A 21987-nucleotide genomic window follows, 5' to 3' on the forward strand; every position below is an offset into this window, starting at 1 on the left:
TGCCCCCGACTGGTCCTCCTGGGGGCAGCATGCCCGTTTGCTCCCCTTGGCCAACCAGGGTGGGATCGTGAAACCCCAACGGGCATCGATAGTGCTGGGGCTCTAAATTTTTCCGGGGCGGGGAGACAGAACTTTCTTCCGAAAGGACCTTTAAATAAAGTTATCCACGTGTTAGCTCCTTTCCCTCTCCTTTGATCTAGTCGCCATCTGTTCGGTTGGGCTGCAGTGTTTGTTCAATTAATCTGTTAATCAATTTGACCAAAAATAAAACAAACCCCCCCCCCACTTCCAATCAACAAGGAGAAAAAGCTCTCTTTCAGCTTTTAAACAAGTACAGTTTTAAAAATGTAACCTTTAGCAATGCACCCAGCAAACACTGTATATTGATATATAATGTTTTCATGTGTGGAGTGTTATTAAAATATTTCAGGCCTCCAGCACTTTAAACCAGTTACACAGCAGTTAGCATGTGTTTGACCCTACACAGAAAAGAAACTACTTTCTTTCTCTTTCCTTTCCCCTCTTTCTCGTTCTCTCAGGAATATGGTGCTTTAGTGAACTGTTTTTTGCGAAGGAGCCGCAGGACATAACTGTTGTTAGGAAGGAGGCTGTGGTTCTGGACTGCCAGGCACGAGGCGAAGCCCCTATCACCATCACGTGGCTCAAAAATGGGGTGAAGGTGGCTGAAAATGAACGGATCTACACTTTGTCTAATGGCTCTTTGTACATCAGCGAAGTGGAGAGCAAACGTGGGGAGACGCTGGACGAAGGACACTACCAGTGCTTGGCTCTCAACAAATACGGTGCTATCCTCAGCCATAAGGCCCACCTTACATTAGCCAGTAAGTCATCACAGTTGTTCTTCGCTGTTGATCATTTCCTTCCTTTGTAAACCTGTTCAGGAACAGAGTGACAACATTAGCCCGTGCGCGAGCGATAAAATGCATTGCTATCATTCTTCCAGTACAGTTTTAAACCTTACGGGAATTTTAAATGACTTCATGGTTCAGTTTGTAAATGCATGTGTTTGTGAAGCCTCTTTTAACCTCTGCTACATAAAGGTTGACTTTGCCTGGGCTACTCCAAATAGTACACCTGGCATCTTCATAAAGGGAGATTTCTGAGTGAGCGAACTATTGCTGCAAACTATATTTCAAAACATGAATACATGAACTTACAACAGCCCTTCCCTAGCTTGGCACCCTCCAGCTCTTTGGGGTTGTAGCTCCCATCAGCCTCAGTCAGTGTGGTTGCATGAAATCATGGTGGTTGCTCTCCTGCTGCTGTTGGACTACAACAGGTTAAGGAAGGCTGACTCCCAGGGACCTAAATATTTGTGAGATGCTTGCCTTTAAGCACATTGAAGCTCTTATTTTGTTGTTGTTAATCTGCTGGTATCAGAGTTGGGAATCCACACCTGCTGCCATCTTGCTTTGAAGGGCTGAAGCTCAATGGTGCAGCATCTGCCTTGCATACTGAAGGCCCCAACTTTAATCCCCAATGGCTTCTCCAGGCAGGGCTGAGAACTGTCTCCTGCCTGCAACCTGGGAGAACCACTGCAAGTTAGCATAGACAAGTTAGTGTTGACAGCTAGATAGCAAAGTGATCTGACTAGCTATAGGGCAGCACTTCCTGTGAAGGAGGATCGGCTATTGGTCCTCCATAGGTGTGCCACTGCTGTTCCTCAACTGGACAGAAGGGTACTCAGCCCGGTGTTGGTCTGCAGCAGCAAAAACAATGAATACTCTTCTAGCATGGGCTGATGCATTTTCATTCTGTACATCTAAATTTGGGGGAGTGGCTGCTGTGTTCATCTGTAGATGACTATGTGCTGCAGGTCTAGGCAAACTCAGCCCTCCAGATGTTTTGGGACTACAACTCCCATCATCCCTTGCTAACAGGACCAGTGGTCAATCCCTGTCTATGACAACTGAGAATTCAGGGATTCTTGCTGATTGCAAGGAAAAAGCAAAGGCTAGCTATGTAAATGGATTAAAATTAATAGATGAGAATGTGAATAAAGAAGAATGAAGCAGCAACATCAGAAAGCAATGGACATATGTTTGTAACAGGAACGGGAAACCTAATTACTTTAAAAAAATTGTATTAAATTTAAATAATTTGGATTAATTTGTTAAAATTTGGAAAACTAATAAAATTAATTTATATAAAAAAGAGAAGAAAAAGAAACAAAACAAAACATCTGGAGGACTGAGTTTGTCTATGTCTGATGTACTGTATATAGCTGACATCCCTCTGTCCCAAGAGACAAGGGAGGAGGGCAATTTTGGGTATGAGGTCAAGCTGTTGGAAGGTTTCAGCAACTGCTGTGGCTGTGCTCATTTGTAGATGAGTGGTGCTCAGGTTTTTCCCACTCTGGCCCATTTGAAAATTGCTGAGCATCTTTGGCAGGCCACAGGTTTTTCTGCCTGTTGTAGCAATTGTAACTCTATATAATTCAGATTGTGATAAGAGTAAAATACACTTGGGTAATAAAAGAAGCAATAAAATACAATTAAACATCAATATGAATATTTTATATGATGGATGTTCCAATTCCCACCTGAATGAAGCTTGTGGGCCAATGGCAGTCCAGAGGATACAGTTTGGGAACTCTTTGCTGGAGATGCAGAAATAACCCTCTCATGGCGTTTCACGCACCTGATGAAGTAGACTCTAGTCTAGGGAAGTTTATGACAAAATACAGTAAATATTTTTGTTAATCTTAAGGTGCTGTAAGACCTTAAAAGTGTGTTTTGTCCCACAGGAGTCACTGTTGGGTCCCAATGAGAACTTAGATGTTGGTGCCTGATGCTGAGAGTTGGTTTAGAGACTAATTACTTACATAGTGTCTGGAGATCACAAAAGGCCACTCCATATGCTGCCACAGAAGTGGGGAAAGGAGGAAGGAGTGAGATATTTAACCACTTCTGTGTAAGGAATGAGCCAGCTTCTCAATGCTGCATGTGGTGGTGTGAAAGCCATTACTTTACTTGTAGTTGCTATGTTTAGATTCTGCTTTTCTTGCATCTCGGAATTTAAGGCAGCTTACATGTGTGTGTCTGTGGAGGGTCCCAGGTTGTATCTTATCTGAGCACTGACTGACCAAAGCCAGAACTGCTTAACTTCAGCTTAAGTTGTGCATCATGTGCCTGCAGTCCACACCTAGATCTTAAATGGCTGTGCAGTGGCATCTTGTTGGGCAAATGTGATGACTGGAAAGTGACTGCCACTTTGAAAAGTAAAAACTCTTCAAGACCACATCAGGGTGTTCCTGCATGGGCTTTGCTTATCACACAAAAGCCCTCCCACCCTCAGCCAGTACAGTGGTCCTTGCAAGGAGCTCATCCAATGTCTTGACTAGCAGGGGAGGAGTTGCTGCTGGGTTGTGGCCAAAAAAACTTGCACAGCAGAAGCATAGTTTCCCTTGAATATATTCCTTTTCTCCCAGCCTCACTTACTCTTATGTTCAGTCTTCTGTGGGATGGAAATGTCCTCCCAGACTTTGAGTCTGGGTTTTTGTCTCAGTTTTGTTCCTTGTGAGCAAACTTATTCAGGATCAATTTTCTTACAGCTTGACCCAAAACATGTCTAATTTTTCTTCCAAGTAAGAGTGCAACCTTAAAAGTCAAATTTATCTGTCTGTCTATTACATTTCTATACCACCTTTGACTTCCAAGGAGCTCAAGGTAGGGCACCTGGTTGTCCCCCTTCCCATTCCATCCTCACAACCACCCTGTGAGGTAGGTTAGGTGAAGAGATGGTGACTGGCCCATGGTCACCCAGTAGTGAGCTTCATGGCTGAGTGGGGATTCATACCCTGGTCTCCTAGGCCATAGTCCAACACTAACCATTATGCCACACATTTAAACAGTTATCTGGGTAGTGGCATAAATATGCAAGAGGGAAGCTGAGACGTGGCTGCATGTGAACTTCTGGGACAGGTGAGTGAAGTATATGGTAATACTGCCAGTGTTATCCTCACTTGCTTTTATATCCCAAGCAAAGCACTTGGTGCTCTGGCCTCCCCACCACAGGATTTGCCCTTGTGGGAACTCTTCATCTTGTTTTGCAAGGCTTCCTCCCAGAGGGCTTTGGAGCTTCCTGGAGGCCTGTGGCTGCCTGCTGCTTCCCAGCTTTGCCCACTCAGTAGGGCAAAGAGTGACCTCCACCAGCTAATTCCTCTTTGCAACCAAGGATTTGAGGAACTTCCTGCTTGGCTTGGCTTTTGGTGCCAGAGTTGGGGAAAGCCTTCCATCAGTAGCCTACCTTATAAATGAAATATTCCGCGCCTAAGTTCTCAGGTTTCAAATAAGTGGAGAGTCAGTCACCTGCTACTTTCTGAGTTGGTGGTTCAACCTGTATATCTACAGATTCTGAAAGATGTCCCTTTTGCTCCTGGCTCATTTGTGCTTTTAATCTCCCAATGGTTGGGGATTGGAATCCATGTCTGCCGAATCTTGGCTTGGGTGGTCTTTGCCTGTGTGTGGAAGAAAGTCCTAAAGGCAAAATAATTATTGCTGTGAGATTTCTATAATAACAGTCTCCCAGCTTCCTGGGGAAGCCTCTGATGACACTGGAGGCAGACAGGACACATTTGAAGAAATGGTGATGTCAAACCTATGTAGAAACATGGTCCGTGTAAGTGGTGGGGGATCCCAGAGCACCTTGTTCTTGATTCTCAGAAAAGGTGGTAGATGAGCTCCTAGAGAGTTCACACCTCCATCCTTTCTGATGCATTTCGTGAAGCCTAGTCTTGCCTATGAAAACATTTCCCACAATAGAAGACAGATGACTGGGCAGTCTGTGACCACCATGGCCCCAGAAGTTAGCAAACTCCTCCCAAAGTTTTGCTGCTTTCATTTTGGATTAAGTAGGGTGACCCAACCATCTAAATTCTGATCCATGTGTTTTGATATTGAAAGGTATAGCTTCATTCTCTCGTCACCTTGTCTCACAAGATGGTGTTTGGGTCACCATGAATATAATTAAAATAATTCGGACAATGGTCAGGCTCGGTAGACAATAAGAGTTACGGAACAATATACATTATGGTGATTCCCCCCCACACTTTCTTGAATCAAGTGTTTTTCCTGTGTTTATATGGAATGGTAAAGTTTAAAATATATCCAAAGTTTATGACTCCCTTACATCATGATCCTATACCTATTTATTTGTCCCATGTAAATGTGTATCGGATTGCAGTCTAAATGTGATAAGGGGTCAAACTCTACTTTTCAAACTCCAAATGCATTAGAAATAGAGGAAGCCTCCTTTCCTGTTTCTCAGAATTTCAGTAGATGCGAATGAATTTCCAGCATTTTGTAGTCAAAGGAAATAGTTTTAGCTGGGCTCATGATGGCTTTACAGCTCTGAAGAACAAAATGACTTTCTTTGTGGCCATGGCAAAGCTGAAACTATACATACTAAGCAGGTGGAGGCTGGGCTTCCCTTTCTTCTCTTTCTTCCTTTGCAAAGGGTGAAAAGCAAAAGGCTGCTGCTCCAGCCCCCACCCCCACCCCCACCCCAAGTCTGTTCTCTCCCTTTTGCTTGCTCAAATCTCTCACCACCTTGGTTTATCTTTGGTTTCAGAAGTGTATTCCTGGGTGCTGCATTTGGAAATCTGAAACTTTAATCTGTCCAGAGTTTGAGATTTGAGCACATGGGGAGCTTGGATCTAAAGTTAGGGGGGGGGAGCTGAGGGTTGCACTCTAGGCAGCCATTCCATTATTCATGTGCAAATTAAGAATTCACAGGGTTAAAAGGTTAGAAACTGGCCAGGATGAGGTTTACCCTTGTGATAAAGAGCAGATGACCCTCATTCACTGGCCAAAGCTTTCATGTAAGCTCCTCTGCAAAGTTAGTGATTGCCATGAATTGTTCTTGAGGAATGCAGAGTTCCCAATGCGTCCTGGCCTCCCCTCCGCTGCCCCTCTGCAGCCTTACCTCAAGAGCCCATCAGAACAAGTTTGCAGGGATGGGCCTGGATCCCTTTCCAGCCCCCCCCCCCGCTTTTGTTTTCCTGTTGTTCATCCAAGCACAAAAGAATTTTGACTTGCTTCTAGTCTTTATTTTCTTTCCTTCCAGCATCCCTTTCTGGCCGTCACCATATCAGTTAGGTTAAAAAATATTGCATTTTGGGAGGGTGACTGCTGTTGCTCCTAATGCAACAGGGTAATGGGGGGCGGTAGGCGGGGGGGGGGGGAGCATGCAGGAAGATGCCTTCCTCCTTCACAGTTTCTTTGTGAGGCACCATGTGGGGGTAAAATGCTAATATCTGAAGATTAAACAGCTTATTGGAAGTTCAGGCTAGCAGCGCCTCTTTGACTAACAGGATTCAAAGTTGCTAGAGTATTTGAGCATTGAGGTCTTTTCAACAAGGATGGGGGTGGGTGTTAGGGCATTGGAACTTAATGCTTAAGCCCTGTACAGTTAAAACTGGAACAAAAGCTTGATAAGGTTGGTTGGATGGGTCCCCCTGAAATTATTTACTTTTTAAATACAATTAGCCTTTGGATAACAGAAAGAGATGCACTGGAAGATACTAAAGTAAAGCACTCTAGCGCAGATTGGAAAGCTTTCGTCTGACTGAAGGAGATGGATGTTAAGGGTGGATGGATGGAAGTGTGGTGTGTTGTTTTTTTAAGAGAGCGAGAGAGAGCTTCTTATCTTCTTTTTTAAGATCAAAGGAGACAGTGACATAGCTGGCATATTATTGATTTCTGCACTGCAGGGCATAGATGGGTATCAGAGGATACTGACTTAAAATCACTCCAGATCTTCTAATTGATTGTGTCAGCACAAAAGCAGTTTGCAGGGTTTGTTTGTTTATGTTTTGCTTTTCTGTAGAAGATTCCTTTGAACAAAGGTGGGTGGCTGCCAGTTGAGTGGAAGGGAAGTTAGAGCCTCGCTGATTGTCTGCTGCTTCAGACAATGAGGTGATGGACTTTTGCTTCTTTCACATCTGCTTTCTTGCCTCTCCAGGGGCTTAAGGTAGCGCCCCTCCCTCCCTAGGAATACAAACGTTTGCTTCCTGTTTATAGTTAAAAGCCTACCTAGTATATTGATGGGCCTGCAGTCACTGGAAGCATCCCCTCTTTTTTCAAATCAAGTAGCGGTTTTTTGGAGGTGATATTTAGCTTTTGTGTGTGAGAGAGGAGTGTCAAAAATGTTAATTTTATTAAAAAGCAAAGGTTGGTCCGTAATGCGGGAAATTTAAAATCCACTGCTGAAAACCTTCATTGGGACCAACCAAAACATCACAGAGTACAGTACTACATCCAGCCTATTTTTTGGTACTTTTTTTGTCCGCCCCCCCCCCTTGCCTCTGCTTTCATTGCCTCACTTTGTGTTAACATGTTGCCTGATGAAGAGTTCTGGAGAGCTTGAAAAGCCAAGCTTTTCTGATGCTTTGATTGGTACTAAAAGGGCATTTCCTAACTGCATTTTGGAGTTTTCGTTTTCTGGTGCAAACTATAAAACCCATTTTCAGGATTTAAAGCTGAGAATAGCAGCATGAGACATGTTAAGGAGGTCATATCAAATGATGCAAAGCTGAGACTCTGAGCAAGTGGGGGTAGCAGAAACCTTTCTTGGATTGGGGTGGGGTGAGAACTAAGAGACTTCCCCAGCAGCAGAACACATAGGTAATGAAGGGCCACATGCAGCGGCCGCAGGGAAAAAGAAATCTGCTTTTCCAATGATAAAAGTTTTCATTTCTGGTTGCCTGCAGACAGTTTGACTGGATGAGTGTCTATACCCAAGCCCACTTAAGAAAAATTCCACAATCCCTGTTAGGGCAATACAGTGGTACCTCAGGTTACAGACACTTCGGGTTATGCGTTTTCAGGTTACAGATGCGCTGAAACCTGGAAGTACTGGAATGGGTTACTTCCAGGTTCCAGTGCTCACACATGCGCAGAAGCACTAAATCGCACTTTGCGCATGAAGCACCAAATCGTGTCACATGCATGCGCAGACGCAGCACTGTGGGTTGCGAACGCTGTGGGCTGCGAGCGTGCCTCCCGCACGAATCACGTTCGCAAACAGAGGTTCCACTGTACCTTTACTAGGCCAACCAAAATGTCACAAAATAGGGTGCCAGTCTTAGAGTACTTCAGAATTCTTCATCAGGCTAGATTTGGGGTCCCCAGCTTTTTGAGCCTGGGGGGCACATTTAGAAAACTAAGAAACTGTGGCAGGCACCACAGGAATTACCTCTGATACTAAGAACCTGCCCCCTAAAAGAGGCAGAACGCCCACACTCAGAACAAATAAAGCATAGGCAAAAAAAGCAATGCCTCCAAAAGCCCCTCAAGAAACCTTAACCCCCCACAACCCATCACAATTTAAAAAGCAACAATTGGTCAAGGGGCCTTGGCTGGGGCTGAGAGGTGGGTGTCCCCATTGGAAACTCCTGGACTAGATAGTACTGTAAACACTGATGTAAGCTGCAGTTAGCATGAAAGTGTTTGGAGCTGCTGTAGCTTCTCTTTTAAAGCAAACCCCTGGTTAGTTTCACCTTAGCTAATATTAGTGCTGCTGCTGTAGCGCTTAAGTGCACTTGAGATGTTGGTGGGTGTCCCATCTCATGGCCCCCTCTTGCTCTCTCAACCCTGGTTAAGGAAGCACCTTCATGGTTTCTGTGGCAGTCCCCGGATGGGATATATCTTCATCTGAATAAGGCTGCAGTCCTATGAGCATCTATGACTGAATTCTAATGAGTTCAGTGGGACTTACCTCTGAGTAGACATGTATAGGGTTTCACTCTTAAGAGACCAATGGAATTGTGTATATTTTGTAAGGCAGGTTGTTCGATGACTAACGTGGAGCCTAATTCTAACCAGGCTCACTTGCAATGAGCTTGATGATTTGGGTGGGACTTGCTTACGTGTAAGTGTGCTCTGCATCACAGTACTAATCTTTTCTTTAATATAATAAAAAAGGTATTTGTGAAGCTTTTGCAATTTCAAGACAGCAGCAACAATATAACAAGAGCTACAAAAAAAGAATATCAAAGTACAGGAGAGGTTGCTCAGACTACAACTGTAACTGGTGGGGACTGACAGTATTCTGAAAAACTTGGGGGTGCTTCCTGCTTCTGGCCATCTTCTTTCTGGGTCACCTGTGTATGTAGGGGCTCCCCCATGTGCTGACGGAGCTGAGTTGCAAGCCTTATATTTTAATAGCCGAGCCGGTGCTCTGCTCTGGCCACTTTTGTTCTCTCACAGCAGTTGTCCAAAGGGCCTTCAGCACAGACCCCTTTTGTCATGTACCCTTTGGCTGGGTACAGAACCTATGATAAAGGAATAATACAGGGGCATCTCCAAAGGCAGAATTTCGTATAAGAAGCGCAGCCATTTCTGAAGTGTCTTGTGTGTGGTGGGGGGTGGGAGAGAATCCTGTCCCAAATGTCGCTGCCGAACCTTTTGGAAGAGCTTGGGTGTATCTCTCAGTTTGGCCTTGTTTTCCTTTTGCCCCCTCCCTCAGTAGGCCCAGCTGTTAAACTGGGATTGATTACCTCCAGTCTTTATAACCGGCAATCACCACCTAAGTGAAAACTAGTCAACACAGCTCCACCATTGTTGACTGCTCAACTGAAGTTGCTGTCCTGCTTAAAGTTTAAGCAGATGCTAAATAAGGCAGGGTGTGGATATTCTGGGAAGAAAGGAAAGTTTGCTATATGCTGAGCACACCATCATGTACCTGGAGATTTTAACAGGCTAGATAAACCCCAAGCTTCTTTTTCTTGCTCCTTGTTCTTAGATTTTCTGAAAACCTAATTGAATAGCAAGCCGAAGGAAGGAAATAAGCAGAATTGATAGAGGACAGAGGCTGGGCTGACACTGAAACAGCTGGGAATACAAAAGACATGTATTTGGTTAAATGATTAGAGAGCTTTGGGGGAAAGAAGGCTGTCTTCTACCCTCCAATCTAATTAGGTGATTTGGTGTCCTCCCTTGTGTGTGTGTTTAAAAAATAGCAAGCAATTCTTGTGAAGTTTGGTCTTTTACCATGATAAATTGCTCTGGCTTTTGAAGAGCAAATGGCACTGAAGGCCTTGTTTAAAGGCCCAAATTCCTACATTGTATCTTGTGAGAATAAATAAAATAACTAAGTAAGGATTGCTTTTGTTTTATTATTCGTGGATGGTTTTCCTATTGCCCACTATTTGCATGTGTGTGTTTATGGCATAAACAATGGTCCAGGCAAGATGAATGAAGTGACATCTGGCTGCTGCTGCTGCTGCTGCTGCTGCTGCTGCAGTGGCCATTGTGGGGCAGCCCTCCCTGACCTGATTTGGGGCCTGCGCAAGGAGGATGTGGAGACTGGGATCCAGCCATTGTTTTGATTTGGCATCTAAGGCCTTCCTTCTACACAGGCTGGCTCTGGAGGGCAGGCAAGGGCAGCCTCCAATCTCCAAGGTCCGTGTGGCCCCAAGGCACATTTTGCAGCCCGTGTGCTTTTTCTTGTTTAGAAGCCAGAGAACGCTGGGCCTCACTGAAAGGAAAAAACGTGTTTTCTCTAGTCAGCAGCTTTTGAAAAAGTGGTGGCGAAAATTATTAACGGATCAGAAGCCGACAGACCAAATGGATGAAGCAGAAAAGGCTCCCAGAGAGGCTTTCCAAAGTCAGTCATTATGACAGTGCCTGCTGACATTCTAAAAGATTCCACACACAAGGAAAAAGGGGTGGGAAGGGAGGAGGAAAAAGCAAGCTTAGTGACTAGTCCATAAAATTATAGTTCTTCTAATGATCAAGGCAGCCTGATGGAATGGCTGTTGCTGAGTCACTTATGGGTCTGTTTCATAACAAATGAACAACTTAGCAATTTCACAGCACGAGAAGGAAAAGGATGGGAGTCTTGTACATAGCAATTCCCCTATTATGGAGAAATAGAGCAAAGTGTAATCAGCAAACGGATGGAACATTCTCCCAAACTCCTAATGACCATTTCCAGTGGCGTCATCAAGATATTAAATCACATTGGATACAAGATCGTGCCCTGCGGCACACTGTAAAGTAACTGCCAGGGGGCCAAAAAGCAGTCTCCCCATGCTACTCTCAATAACTTGTGTCATCCATGGATCTCAATACTCTGTGAAATACCCTCTGCTAGATTTAATAAGCCAGGAGTGGCAGGGGTCAAGGGAGCACATGGCTGAGTGTCTCCTCACCAGCACTGTCTCCATGTTTGCTGACTCAGTAAGTTTAGGCTCCTTTCATTAACCAAATAGGCATCCCTGTATACATTCTAGCTCAGCTTCTTGTATTGTGGCTTTAAACAACTCTCAAGCATTTTGGAGAGACCTGAGCCTCCTCTTATTTATTTGTTGTTGTACCTTGGGTTACATATGCTTCAGGTTACATGCGCTTCAGGTTACAGACTTCGCTAACCCAGAAATATTACCTCGGGTTAAGAACTTTGCTTCAGGATGAGAACAGAAATCGTGCTCCGGCGCCGTGGCGGCAGCAGGAGGCCCCATTAGCTAAAGTGGTGCTTCAGGTTAAGAACAGTTTCAGGTTAAGAACGGACCTCCGGAACGAATTAAGTACTTAACCCGAGGTACCACTGTATTTCCCACATTTTTCTCCAAGGAGCTCAAGGTGGTGTAGATGGTTCTCCCTCTCCTCATTTAATCCCCACAACGACTCTGTGAGAGGCAGTGACTGTCCCAAGAGTCACCTAGTAAGCTTCATGGCTGTGTGGAGATTTGAACCCAGGTCTCCCAGGTCATAGTCCGACATTCTAACTATTCCATCACTGGCTCTCCAATTTCCTTTTCACCAATCTCCTCATTTGGGGGGAAGTTTCCTTTCCCCCCTGAAGTCTGTCTATGAAGTTGCCTCTGCACCTACAGCCTGAGGTAGCACCATCTAGTTAACTACCTCAGGATCCGACCGTCTTGCTTCCCTCTTGGTCTGGTGCATGTGTAGACTGAGGCTGCTAATTGTGGCTCTAGGCCCTGTTAGAGGGCTCTGAAGTTCCTTAATAACTGTAATGTGTGCCTTAGGCTAAGTTGTGTGCTACGTATGCTCTTTGTAAATAGAATTCATTGAGCTGCCGTTGGCCCTGCCAGATATCCATCACTTATGATTAAACTTGTCTTTGACATCCAGTAAATTGATGGGAACTGGAAATTTTTGTTGGGAGATGTGGTAGGGCTCGGTCATTTTGCCTGAGGAGGAGACAAAACTTTGTACAATGTATGTCCCAAATTACAGGGGTGTCATCTGTCTGTCTTTTAAATAAATGAGTACACCAGCAGCCTTGAGAACCTTCATTTCCGTTAAACAGCCCAACAGCCAACAGAGATACGCAAACTCAACTGTTATTAGCCTCATTATATTGCTTGGAACTTGTGGAGTGCTCATATTTAGATGGTCCAGGCCAAGAGAAAATACAAAGTTTAGTTTCACTTGCACGTGCAAGAAGCAGTGATATTGCAGTTCAGGCAACTGGTTCATATTGTTCTTTTCTATATATTTTGACATGCTCTTCAGGGCAGCCTTGAGCAGAGAAGGGCCTTTGCCCATCACCTGCTGTGCTACCCGAGAGCCTTTTAAATGGGCTCTTCTGAATGCAAAAGGAGAAATCGCCTTTTCAGCAATGACTGCACTTCCCCAGTAATGCTGTCCCCAGGGAGACTCACCTGGCACCAACTTTGATGTGAGCATGGTGCCAGACAGAAAGAAATTGCAGCAGGTTGGCTACAACATTGGCTGGAGTGTTTGGAATTACCTTGTGCCTGATCCTCCGAGATGTTCTTCTGCAGAACCCCATGGAAAGTCCCAGAGGATTGTCCTCTGTATGTGCAGTACTGTAGACTGTGGGCTGGGTGAAAGAAATGGCCCCATCTTGCCGTCTTGGTTTTGATTCTTGCGGATGTGCAAATCTTACACTCACTAAGATCCATTTCACTGGAGCTTGCTTGGTTACACAGCTGGGTGGCAGGGTCCCCATGGTCCTAGCTGGATTAGCTTCATAGACGAACCTCTTCTCAGGTCACAGCAGAAATTGTTAAAACATAAACAGGCAGCTGTGTAAAATAAGCAGAGCCAAGGCAACCGCCCCAGAGTAAAAAGACAGGGGAAGAAGGCAGCTGAATAACCAAGAAAATCCATAGACGCGATATGCAGTCTGTTGAAACAATGGCCGCACATCGGGCCCCTTATAATATATTGTGTGCCCCTGCATAATAGTTCACTGAATTAAATGAATTTATTGATTTCTGCTTCTTCCTTTACACGTATCTGCAGGCAGCTTCTCCAGCACCGCAGACACATGTCAAAGGTCATAACTTTCTTTCACTGTGGAAAAACACATATGCACAGGCTTTCAGATAGTAAATCACTGGCTTTTACATCAGTGGCCTGTACCTTAAAACAAACATTTTCTTCTATAAAATTCCCAAACTCTTGACTGTTAAAGCCATACTTTTCTAATATCAATGTCTGTCGGCATGAATGTTCAGAAAACTTGGACACAGCTTAATAGCTGCACCTCAAATAGGGTAACATATTAAACTGTAATATCTATTTATTTGGCAAAAGTTAGCCTGTAGACGTAGCACTGTCAGAAATACAGGAGTCAAATATGTGGTGATTATTATATCCATTCCATTAGAGAAATAATGCAGGATAAGACACACACACCCTCTGCAAGACCCTCCTTAACCCATCTCTCTCTTAATTTAAAATGGATAATGGCTTTTAGCATGTGTTTTAAGAGTCATATTATGATTCAGACAAATCTATTCCACTCGTCAAAGAAGTGGCTTTCCTTTTCAGTCTTGTATTTCAAATGCAAATTGGAAAATATTTTATAATCATCGTTTCTTGCAGTTATCTGTTTTTAGTGTGTAATTAGAAAGTGAACTTTGAAAAATGAAAAGGAATTAAAAATCAACTGCTGTTCTCCTGCAAGCTGTTTTGGTTTTGCAGTATTTACTGCAAAGAGCAGTCTGGGCTGAACTGGTTTCACAACATGGTTGAGGCCATCAGAGATTTTAGGAAAGGAAAGTAAGGATTGTGATTGTGGTTCGCAATGTGGTCATTTAAGAAAAAAGTTTCCAGCTTTTTCCTGGGTCTGTATTGTTTTGTTGCATCCAAAACAACAGTCAGAGATGGACCAGTGCTGAACTAGATGGAGCAATGGTCTTGCCTGGTATAAGGCAGATTCCTGTGTTCAAAAACAGCAGTACAGAAGGAACACATAAAATTGCATTTATGCATTGGGTAAAGCAGCAGGAAACTGAAGGTGTCAACATCCTGGAGCCAAGCACTAGCAGGGATGCACTGCCTGCTACAGAAGTCCTGGTGTTGCATTTAGCTAAACATTAGCAGGAAAAGAATCCAAACATTTCTGGTTGCTCCAGGAATGGAGTCTGGTCTGTGGGAATGGGCTGCATGGACTTTTACGTCAATGTAGTACTTTTATGTGGACTTTTGTGGGCTTAGCAAGGTGATCCATATTTTGAAACATTTACAGTTAAGAGAGATGATTTTTTGCTTTGCCTTAGTGGCACCAAACAACCCTACACCCAGGAAGCTTTTTCTCTCAATGTCTCTGTTGTTCCTGCTGAGCAGGAGAGGGGACAGGAGAGAGGTGTTAAAGGCAGCTGTATCCACCCCATTTACTAATCCCAAGGAGTTGCATCCAGCTACTTGGAAGAATCATAGAATGGTAGAATTGGAAGGGATCACGAGGGTCATCCAGTCCAGGCCCCTGCAATGCTGGAATCTTTTGCCCCACATGGGGCTCAAACCCACAACTGTGAAATTAAGAGTATCATGTTCTGCCAACTGAGCTATCGCAGGAAGAGCTCACTACATTACCTGCTGAAGACCAAATATTGTCATTGTTGATAATTAAAGATCTCTCCTTCCCAGTCTGCCTGCCAGGATGACAGCCCACCTTGCTTTAAGTGTGCAGAAGAATGACTTAAGCTACCATTGTTTAGTCCAATCTGACCAGTGGCAAGAGCTGTATGGGAAGCTCAGGCCAGCAGAGCTTCTTGAGCTGGAAGCAAAACTCAGACAGTGGTCAAATGCAGTGATTGAGAACCAAAGGAAAGAAGATGTCATGGCTCAGCTAAGGTTTTGGCCTTGCCAGAGTACGACACAGCCACACAGATTGCTGGTATGTCCACAGTCCTTGCGTGTACAGCAGACCTTCCTGCTTCTCTGCTCTGAACATAGCCTTGGTTTTGGATGATGATGATCTGCAATATTTATTTGTATGCCTGAGCAATATTGGCTCTCCAGATCTGCAGACTATCTCCAGACTTGGGGGGGGGGACCCCAAGGTTCACTGAAGTTTAAAAAAGGCTTAGAAATTCTAAGACTGGAGGACCCTCAAGCATCCCAAGAAAGTTGGAGAGCATCAAATGAAAAAGGGCACCTTGAACAGAAGCGGTCCGCAACAAAACTTAGGTGCATGTGCAACTTTTAATATGAATTTAACTCTTAAGTGTGTCAATAATGGCATGTGACTGCATTTGTATTTTTATTAAGGCAGTCTGTTAGTTATGTATTCTTTCTATGTATTAAGTCTCCTTAGGCCAAATCCTCAATGGTGACATAAAATTTAAAGAGTCATGGAACAACCATTTCACTATAAATAGCAATCAGAACACACATCACAGTAGCACAGTGAACCAGCCTCCAGTACATTGGTAACTCGGGTTAAGTACTTAATTGGTTCTGGAGGTCCGTTCTTAACCTGAAGCTGTTCTTAACCTGAAGCACCACTTTAGCTAATGGGGCCTCCTGCTGCTGCCGCGCCGCCAGAGCACAATTTCTGTTCTCATCCTGAAGCAAAGTTCTTAACCTGAAGCACTATTTCTGGGTTAGCGGAGTCTGTAACCTGAAGTGTATGTAACCTGAGGTACCACTGTACAATTTAATGTAGTTAACCTATTGAATATTTTACTAGTGGATTACAGTGACACTAGGGTTGCGAATGTGATCCATGCGGGAGGCATGTTCGCAACCCGCAACGTTCACAACCTGCAGTGCTGCATGTGCGCACGAGCGGGTCGTGATTCGGCACTTCTGCGCATGTGCAAAGTGTGATTTAGCACTTCTGCGCATGCACGATTGCCAAAACCTAGAAGGTACCCGAAATGCGCAACCCGAAGCATCTTTAACCCAAGGTATGACTGTACGCATCTGACTTTTAAACAATAATTTTAAAAATGCAAATACATTTGCATGCTATCAAGACCTCAGAGCTACTGTCTTAGATCAATTAAAAAGCTCCTACCCCTTGCTAGACAGAGTGCCAAAACCCCACCATTGAAAAGTGATATGGTAAAATGTGACCTTGTGGATAAAACTTAATAACTGAGTCCTTAGTGGGCTGATCTATCCGCATAAAGCTTGCGGCCCAGTCAAGAAGCTGCTTTCTTGCTGCTGCTTAGCTTATGGGACTCCTCTTCACCCAATGAATGCAGCCTGGCTTTGCAGGGTGAGTCTTGTGGCCGCCCCTATCCCAAGGCTGCCTCCCCAGAATAGCAGAAGACGTCCCTGTTGGCAGGAGAGAGCTATTGACAAGAGTTTTCGGCTGACCTCTTGGACCCTGAAGCCAGATCTTTGGAGGGGCCAGGCAGGCCTTTGTCCTGTTCTGGCCAGTGGTCAGTGAACTCCACTGAGGCTTTTCAGTGCCTCTTCTCCTCCATAGAGGAGCAGCTGGCCATTGATTCTCTCCCGTGTCCAGATTCACATTCTTCTGTCGAGGGCTTGTCAGGGGAGAAAGGGACGCGGAGGAGGGGCTATTCATTCTTCTTAAATGGGAGGGGGACAGAGGCATTATTTGACTGAGTGGATTGCTTTTGGGTCAGAAGAGCCCTGCATGGCTCTGCCTTAATATGACCCTCTATCAAAGGAAGATTTAGGGCTGTTTCTTCTTCTTTTTCTGCGGCTGCTCTCTCTCTCTCTCTCTCTCTCTCTCTCTCTCTCTCTCTCTCTCTGCTAGCACTCTGTGCTGCTCACAAAGAGGCCAGAGAGAGCTCCCATTTCAGCAGGACAATAAGTCCTGTCCTGCATTCCACCAGCTGGACTCCACATCCATGCCAGAGATTATTCTGCTTTGGGGGTGAGCTTGCTTAGACAAAGACAATGTCTGCCACGCTAGGTAGGAAGATAAGTAAATTTGGTTTTTTCATCACACATCTAGGGCCCTTGTGATTCCACAGTAGCCAAATCTGGCTTTTCAAACAATTTGGAAATAGTTCATTTTAGTTATTTCAGACATTATGGTATGACACTAGCACCAAAGGTGGTAGTTTTATATTGTGCAAACATTTATGGAAATCAAAGCCTCTTTGGAACATTGGAAGCAAGGTTCAGACATCAAGCTAAGTCAGAGATCCTGGCTCAATAAGCCAGTATGTGGTATGGGCAGCCCCTTTTGTATTTTTTTATTCCCCGTGATTGTGCAAACAGCAAAACAAGCCAAGGTTCAGCACTTCCTGTTATGTGCAAACCTGGAAACCATCGTTAATTGTTTCCAAGCAAACCAGGGTTGGGAACCCAAGTTTTAACCATGGCGTCATATCATGCCTTGATTCTAAGCCATTAGTTATCATTTCCAGGTTCTCATGCAATGGGAAACTACAGTTAGTGCTTAATCCTGGATTGTGTTACTGCTTGCACAAGGGAATAAGCAAAGAGCCCCTCCCTCCAGACACACATGGTTTTTTGTTTTTTGCTCCAAATTCAATCTTCATTGGTTTATAAACAACACACACACACACACACACACACACACACACACACAAAACCACAACACATAACTCACAAATAAAAAGAAAAGAAAACCATACAACGTGAAAACACAAAAATATTTCAGCCATCAACTTCCGCCCTTCTTGGTGTGGGTTCTTTGTTTCCTTATTGCTTGCCTCTGTTTTCAATAAACTTAGCCTGTATTAAACATTATTTGTGTTCTTTATACCTTATACAGTTCCAATAGTTATTCAAAGCATTCTAAAGTTTTAATGTGGGGACAATGTTCTTTTTGAATATTGCCTATAAATCTCCCATTCCTTTTAAAACTTTTGGGTCGATCGATCCCTGATCTTTTCCATCATATTCGCTAGTTCCATATATTCCAGCAGTTTAACTTGGCACTCCTCTTTTGATGGTATTTTATCTCCTTTCCATCCCTTGGCAATCAGCATCCTCGCTGCTGTTGTTGCGTACAAAAGAACCCTCCTTTTCTCTCTTGGGATGTCTGATGCCACAATGCCTAAGAGGAAGGCTTCAGGTTTTTTGATAAATGTTATTTTGAACAGGTTTTTTTAAATTCATTGTATATAAGTTCCCAAAAGCTCTTTTTTTTTTTTACAACCCCACCACATGTGGTACATTGTTCCCTCTAGTTCTCTACACCTTCAGCATAAATTTGAGTTGGTTTTGTACATTTTAGCCAATTTGCTGGGGGTGATGTACCATCTGCATAGCATCTTCATAAAGTTTTCTTTTTATAGTAAAGCAAGCCGTAAATTTCAGTTCATTTCTCCGTAAGTTTTCCCATTCCGCCATCTGTATATTACTGTATACTTTTCTGTGTATAACATGCCCCAGTGTATAACACGCCCCCTATTTTGAGGGACTCAAAATTAAGAAAATGGGGTAATTCCTGAAGTTGTTGAGCTTTTGGGGGGAGCATCGCCCACTGTCGTTGAGCTTTTTTTTGGGGGGGGGAGCCAGAGTTGTTGCGGGGGGGGAGCCAGGAAATGCCAAAAATTGCTCAGCAGCCATACCAACAATGCTGCTTGCACACCTCAACAAGGCAACCTATCCTCTGTCCCATTGCCAAAAAAAGAGCAAATTGCCCACCCAATTGCCGCAGTGACAGCCAATTGACAACAGTCCTTGCAGCAGCCACCAATAACAACCTCCAACTTGCAGCAGCAACCAATCCCACAGCCCCACAATGCACTACCCATGTATAAGACGACCCCTGATTTTGAACATGTTTTTTGAATAAAAAAACCATAGTCTTATACACAAAAAAGTACAGTATATCCGAAGTCCTTTGCCCCCTGAACCATAGCCACTATTTTACATTTTGGAAAGTCACTTGCATTTATTTTTTAATAGACCTTTTTCTAATTCCGATGTTTCTGTCGCAAAGCCATTTTTTTTGTCTACCTTAAAGGTGTCGTCCAATTGGTGATAGTGTAACCAGTCTGTTACAGCACAGTGATACCTCGGGTTACATTACCTTTGGGTAACATAATTTTGGGTTGTGAATGCAGCTCTGCACGCTTCGCGCATGAGTAGAAACGCTCTATCGCACCATGCGCATGCACAGAAGTGGTGCCTCTAGATACAGATTTTTTGGGGTAAGTACGGACCACCGGGACGAATTCAGTTCGTATCTGGAGGGTCCACTGTACGTGTTACTTGTACATGTCCTGGCTTAATGTTGCTCCTGAAGGAGGAGGTCACTGAGCCCAGCTAACACAAAACTGCCAGTTCTTGAGTGGCAGGAGCGCTCCAAGGATGAGGGAAAAGAGATGTCTTTCCCATCACCTCCTAGGATCTGATCCTTTTAAGTAGAGAGGCTGCCAGTAATTGAACCTGGAAGAACCTTCTGCATGCAATGCATGCACACTGCCACTGAGCTGCGGCCCCTCCACCACTGGATCTTAAGTGCCTCAAGGCTGCCACCATATACAACAGTCTCCCCCAACCTGGGGGGAATGCTGCCTGGGGATGATGGGAGTTGTAGTCCAGAATCTCTGGAGGCACCAGGGTGTAAAAGGCAGGTTTACAGCAGCATACCTGGGATTGCCATTGCACACTTAGGGTATCCTTATGCCAGTCTATATGTGAAAAATGCATTATATAAAAATGACCCTCAAATGAGTGCCCAGGAGAGCACTGGCACAAGCAGGGGCCCTGGCATGTCATTTCATGTCTTTTGTGCCTGGGGCAGCACCTGCAAATCCCTGTGTTCCTATTTGTTAGCTTAGTTCTCCCAATGCCCCAGAGGAGGTCTTTTAAGAGAGAAGGGGGCAAGGAAGGCTTTTACATTCCTAGTGAGAACCCTAAAACAGGCTCCTAGTTCTCTTGATCACAGAGTGAAGCTTTGTAGACAGCATAGTCTCCAAGCTGTTAATAAACATCTCCTATGATTTTTATACCAGCCTCATGAACTTAAGATTCCTGTTGTTTTCCATCCTTTAATTGGACATTGCTTAGCCCTTATTATCAGAAGCTGAAATGGATTTGAAATGCTGTCGTAGGGAAGTTTAATTTAAAAAAAAACCCTTTCTCTTTCTCATTCTACCCAATAGTTCTCTCCATTGTTTTCAGTCCTGACAAGTGTCCTTCTTAGTGGTGGTTTGTACCCAGTGCTATTTTTTCCAGAAAAAGAGGTGCTGGGACTCACCATGAGCCTCCCTTGTTCTCTTGGAATGGCAATGGTGCCCACCTGAGAGGTGCCGGAACTGAGTTCTGGTGAGTTCCGGATGAAAAAAGGGCTCTGTTTGTAGTTTTCTGTGGCTGTTTTCAGTCTGAACAACCTTTTTTACCCGGTGGAAACCTTGTCGTGTTAAAAAGCGTGTCAGACTCCTGGCTCTCTGCCAGCTGACATGATGGGCTGCAGCAGACGCCTACATGGATCTTTATCCTCCCTCACACAAACTATGTATTGTTTTGATTTGGCTTAATGGATGCTTTACGAAGGGATTTCAGTCTGGCTCCTAGCCAGCCTCTTGCTCTTCTACCCTTCAAAGCAAAAAGACTGTAATTCAAAAGGAACCAGGCACGTGGGCATGATTTTGGGGCTCTGCGTAGGACTTTGCTGCCTGCTCACTCTGCAGCAGGAACATGGAGTTTGGTTTTGGGAGAAGGGAATTGCCTGCCCCTTTGTTTGTGCTTGGCATTCCAGGATTAAAAGGCTGTAGAATCATAGAATCATAGAGTTGGAAGAGACCCCAAGGGCCATCGAGTCCAACCCCCTGCCAAGCAGGAAACACCATCAGAGCACTCCTGACATATGGTTGTCAAGCCTCTGCTTAAAGACCTCCAAAGAAGGAGACTCCACCACACTCCTTGGCAGCAAATTCCACTGTCAAACAGCTCTTACTGTCAGGAAGTTCTTCCTAATGTTTAGGTGGAATCTTCTTTCTTGTAGTTTGGAACCATTGCTCCGTGTCCGCTTCTCTGGAGCAGCAGAAAACAACCTTTCTCCCTCCTCTATGTGACATCCTTTTATATATTTGAACATGGCTATCATATCACCCCTTAACCTCCTCTTCTCCAGGCTAAACATGCCCAGCTCCCTTAGCCGTTCCTCATAAGGCATCGTTTCCAGGCCTTTGACCATTTTGGTTGCCCTTCTCTGGACACGTTCCAGTTTGTCAGTGTCCTTCTTGAACTGTGGTGCCCAGAACTGGACACAGTACTCCAGGTGAGGTCTGACCAGAGCAGAATGCAGTGGCACTATTACTTCCCTTGATCTAGATGCTATACTCCTATTGATGCAGCCCAGAATTGCATTGGCTTTTTTAGCTGCCGCATCACACTGTTAGCTCATGTCAAGTTTGTGGTCAACCAAGACTCCTAGATCCTTTTCACATGTACTGCTCTCAAGTCAGGTTTGTTTGGGTTGTGCCCATTCCTCGGGAATTGTGGGTCAAATTCTTCCGTTTCTCCTGAGCTGTTCCAAGGCACGAAGTCAGCCCTGGTTTTTTCATCCAGATGTTGCGGACAACAACTCCCATCTGCTCAGTACTGACTTAATTAGTGAATTTCTCCTTCTCCTCCTCCTCCTCCTCTCTCTCCATGTGCATAATTTGGGTTGCTGTTCCAAGCTTTCAGGAAACCTAGGCTGGTTTGCCTGTGCATTCGATATTACCTTTGCAATTATCTCATGGGTTGCTCATGGTTTTTTCATATGGAGTGTCAGAATTTTGAGGAGGAACCTAGAGGGCCATGAAGGGCACTCAGTTGCTGTGGTGCATTTTAT

General features: G+C 44.4%; 1 protein-coding gene across 2 annotated transcripts in view; it reads left to right on the forward strand.

Annotated features, from left to right (window-relative positions):
• The window catches only part of PRTG (protogenin), an 82218-nt gene that overhangs the window by 940 nt on the left and 59291 nt on the right, over positions 1–21987 (forward strand). For both annotated transcript variants that reach the window (XM_083712494.1, XM_083712495.1), the window contains exon 2: positions 540–842. In XM_083712494.1, the coding sequence (XP_083568620.1) occupies positions 540–842 (303 nt within the window). The remainder of the gene's footprint in view (positions 1–539; positions 843–21987) is intronic.

This window comes from Podarcis gaigeae (assembly GCF_964106915.1).
Source record: "Podarcis gaigeae genome assembly, chromosome: 14".
NCBI classification, from domain to species: Eukaryota; Metazoa; Chordata; class Lepidosauria; order Squamata; family Lacertidae; genus Podarcis; species Podarcis gaigeae.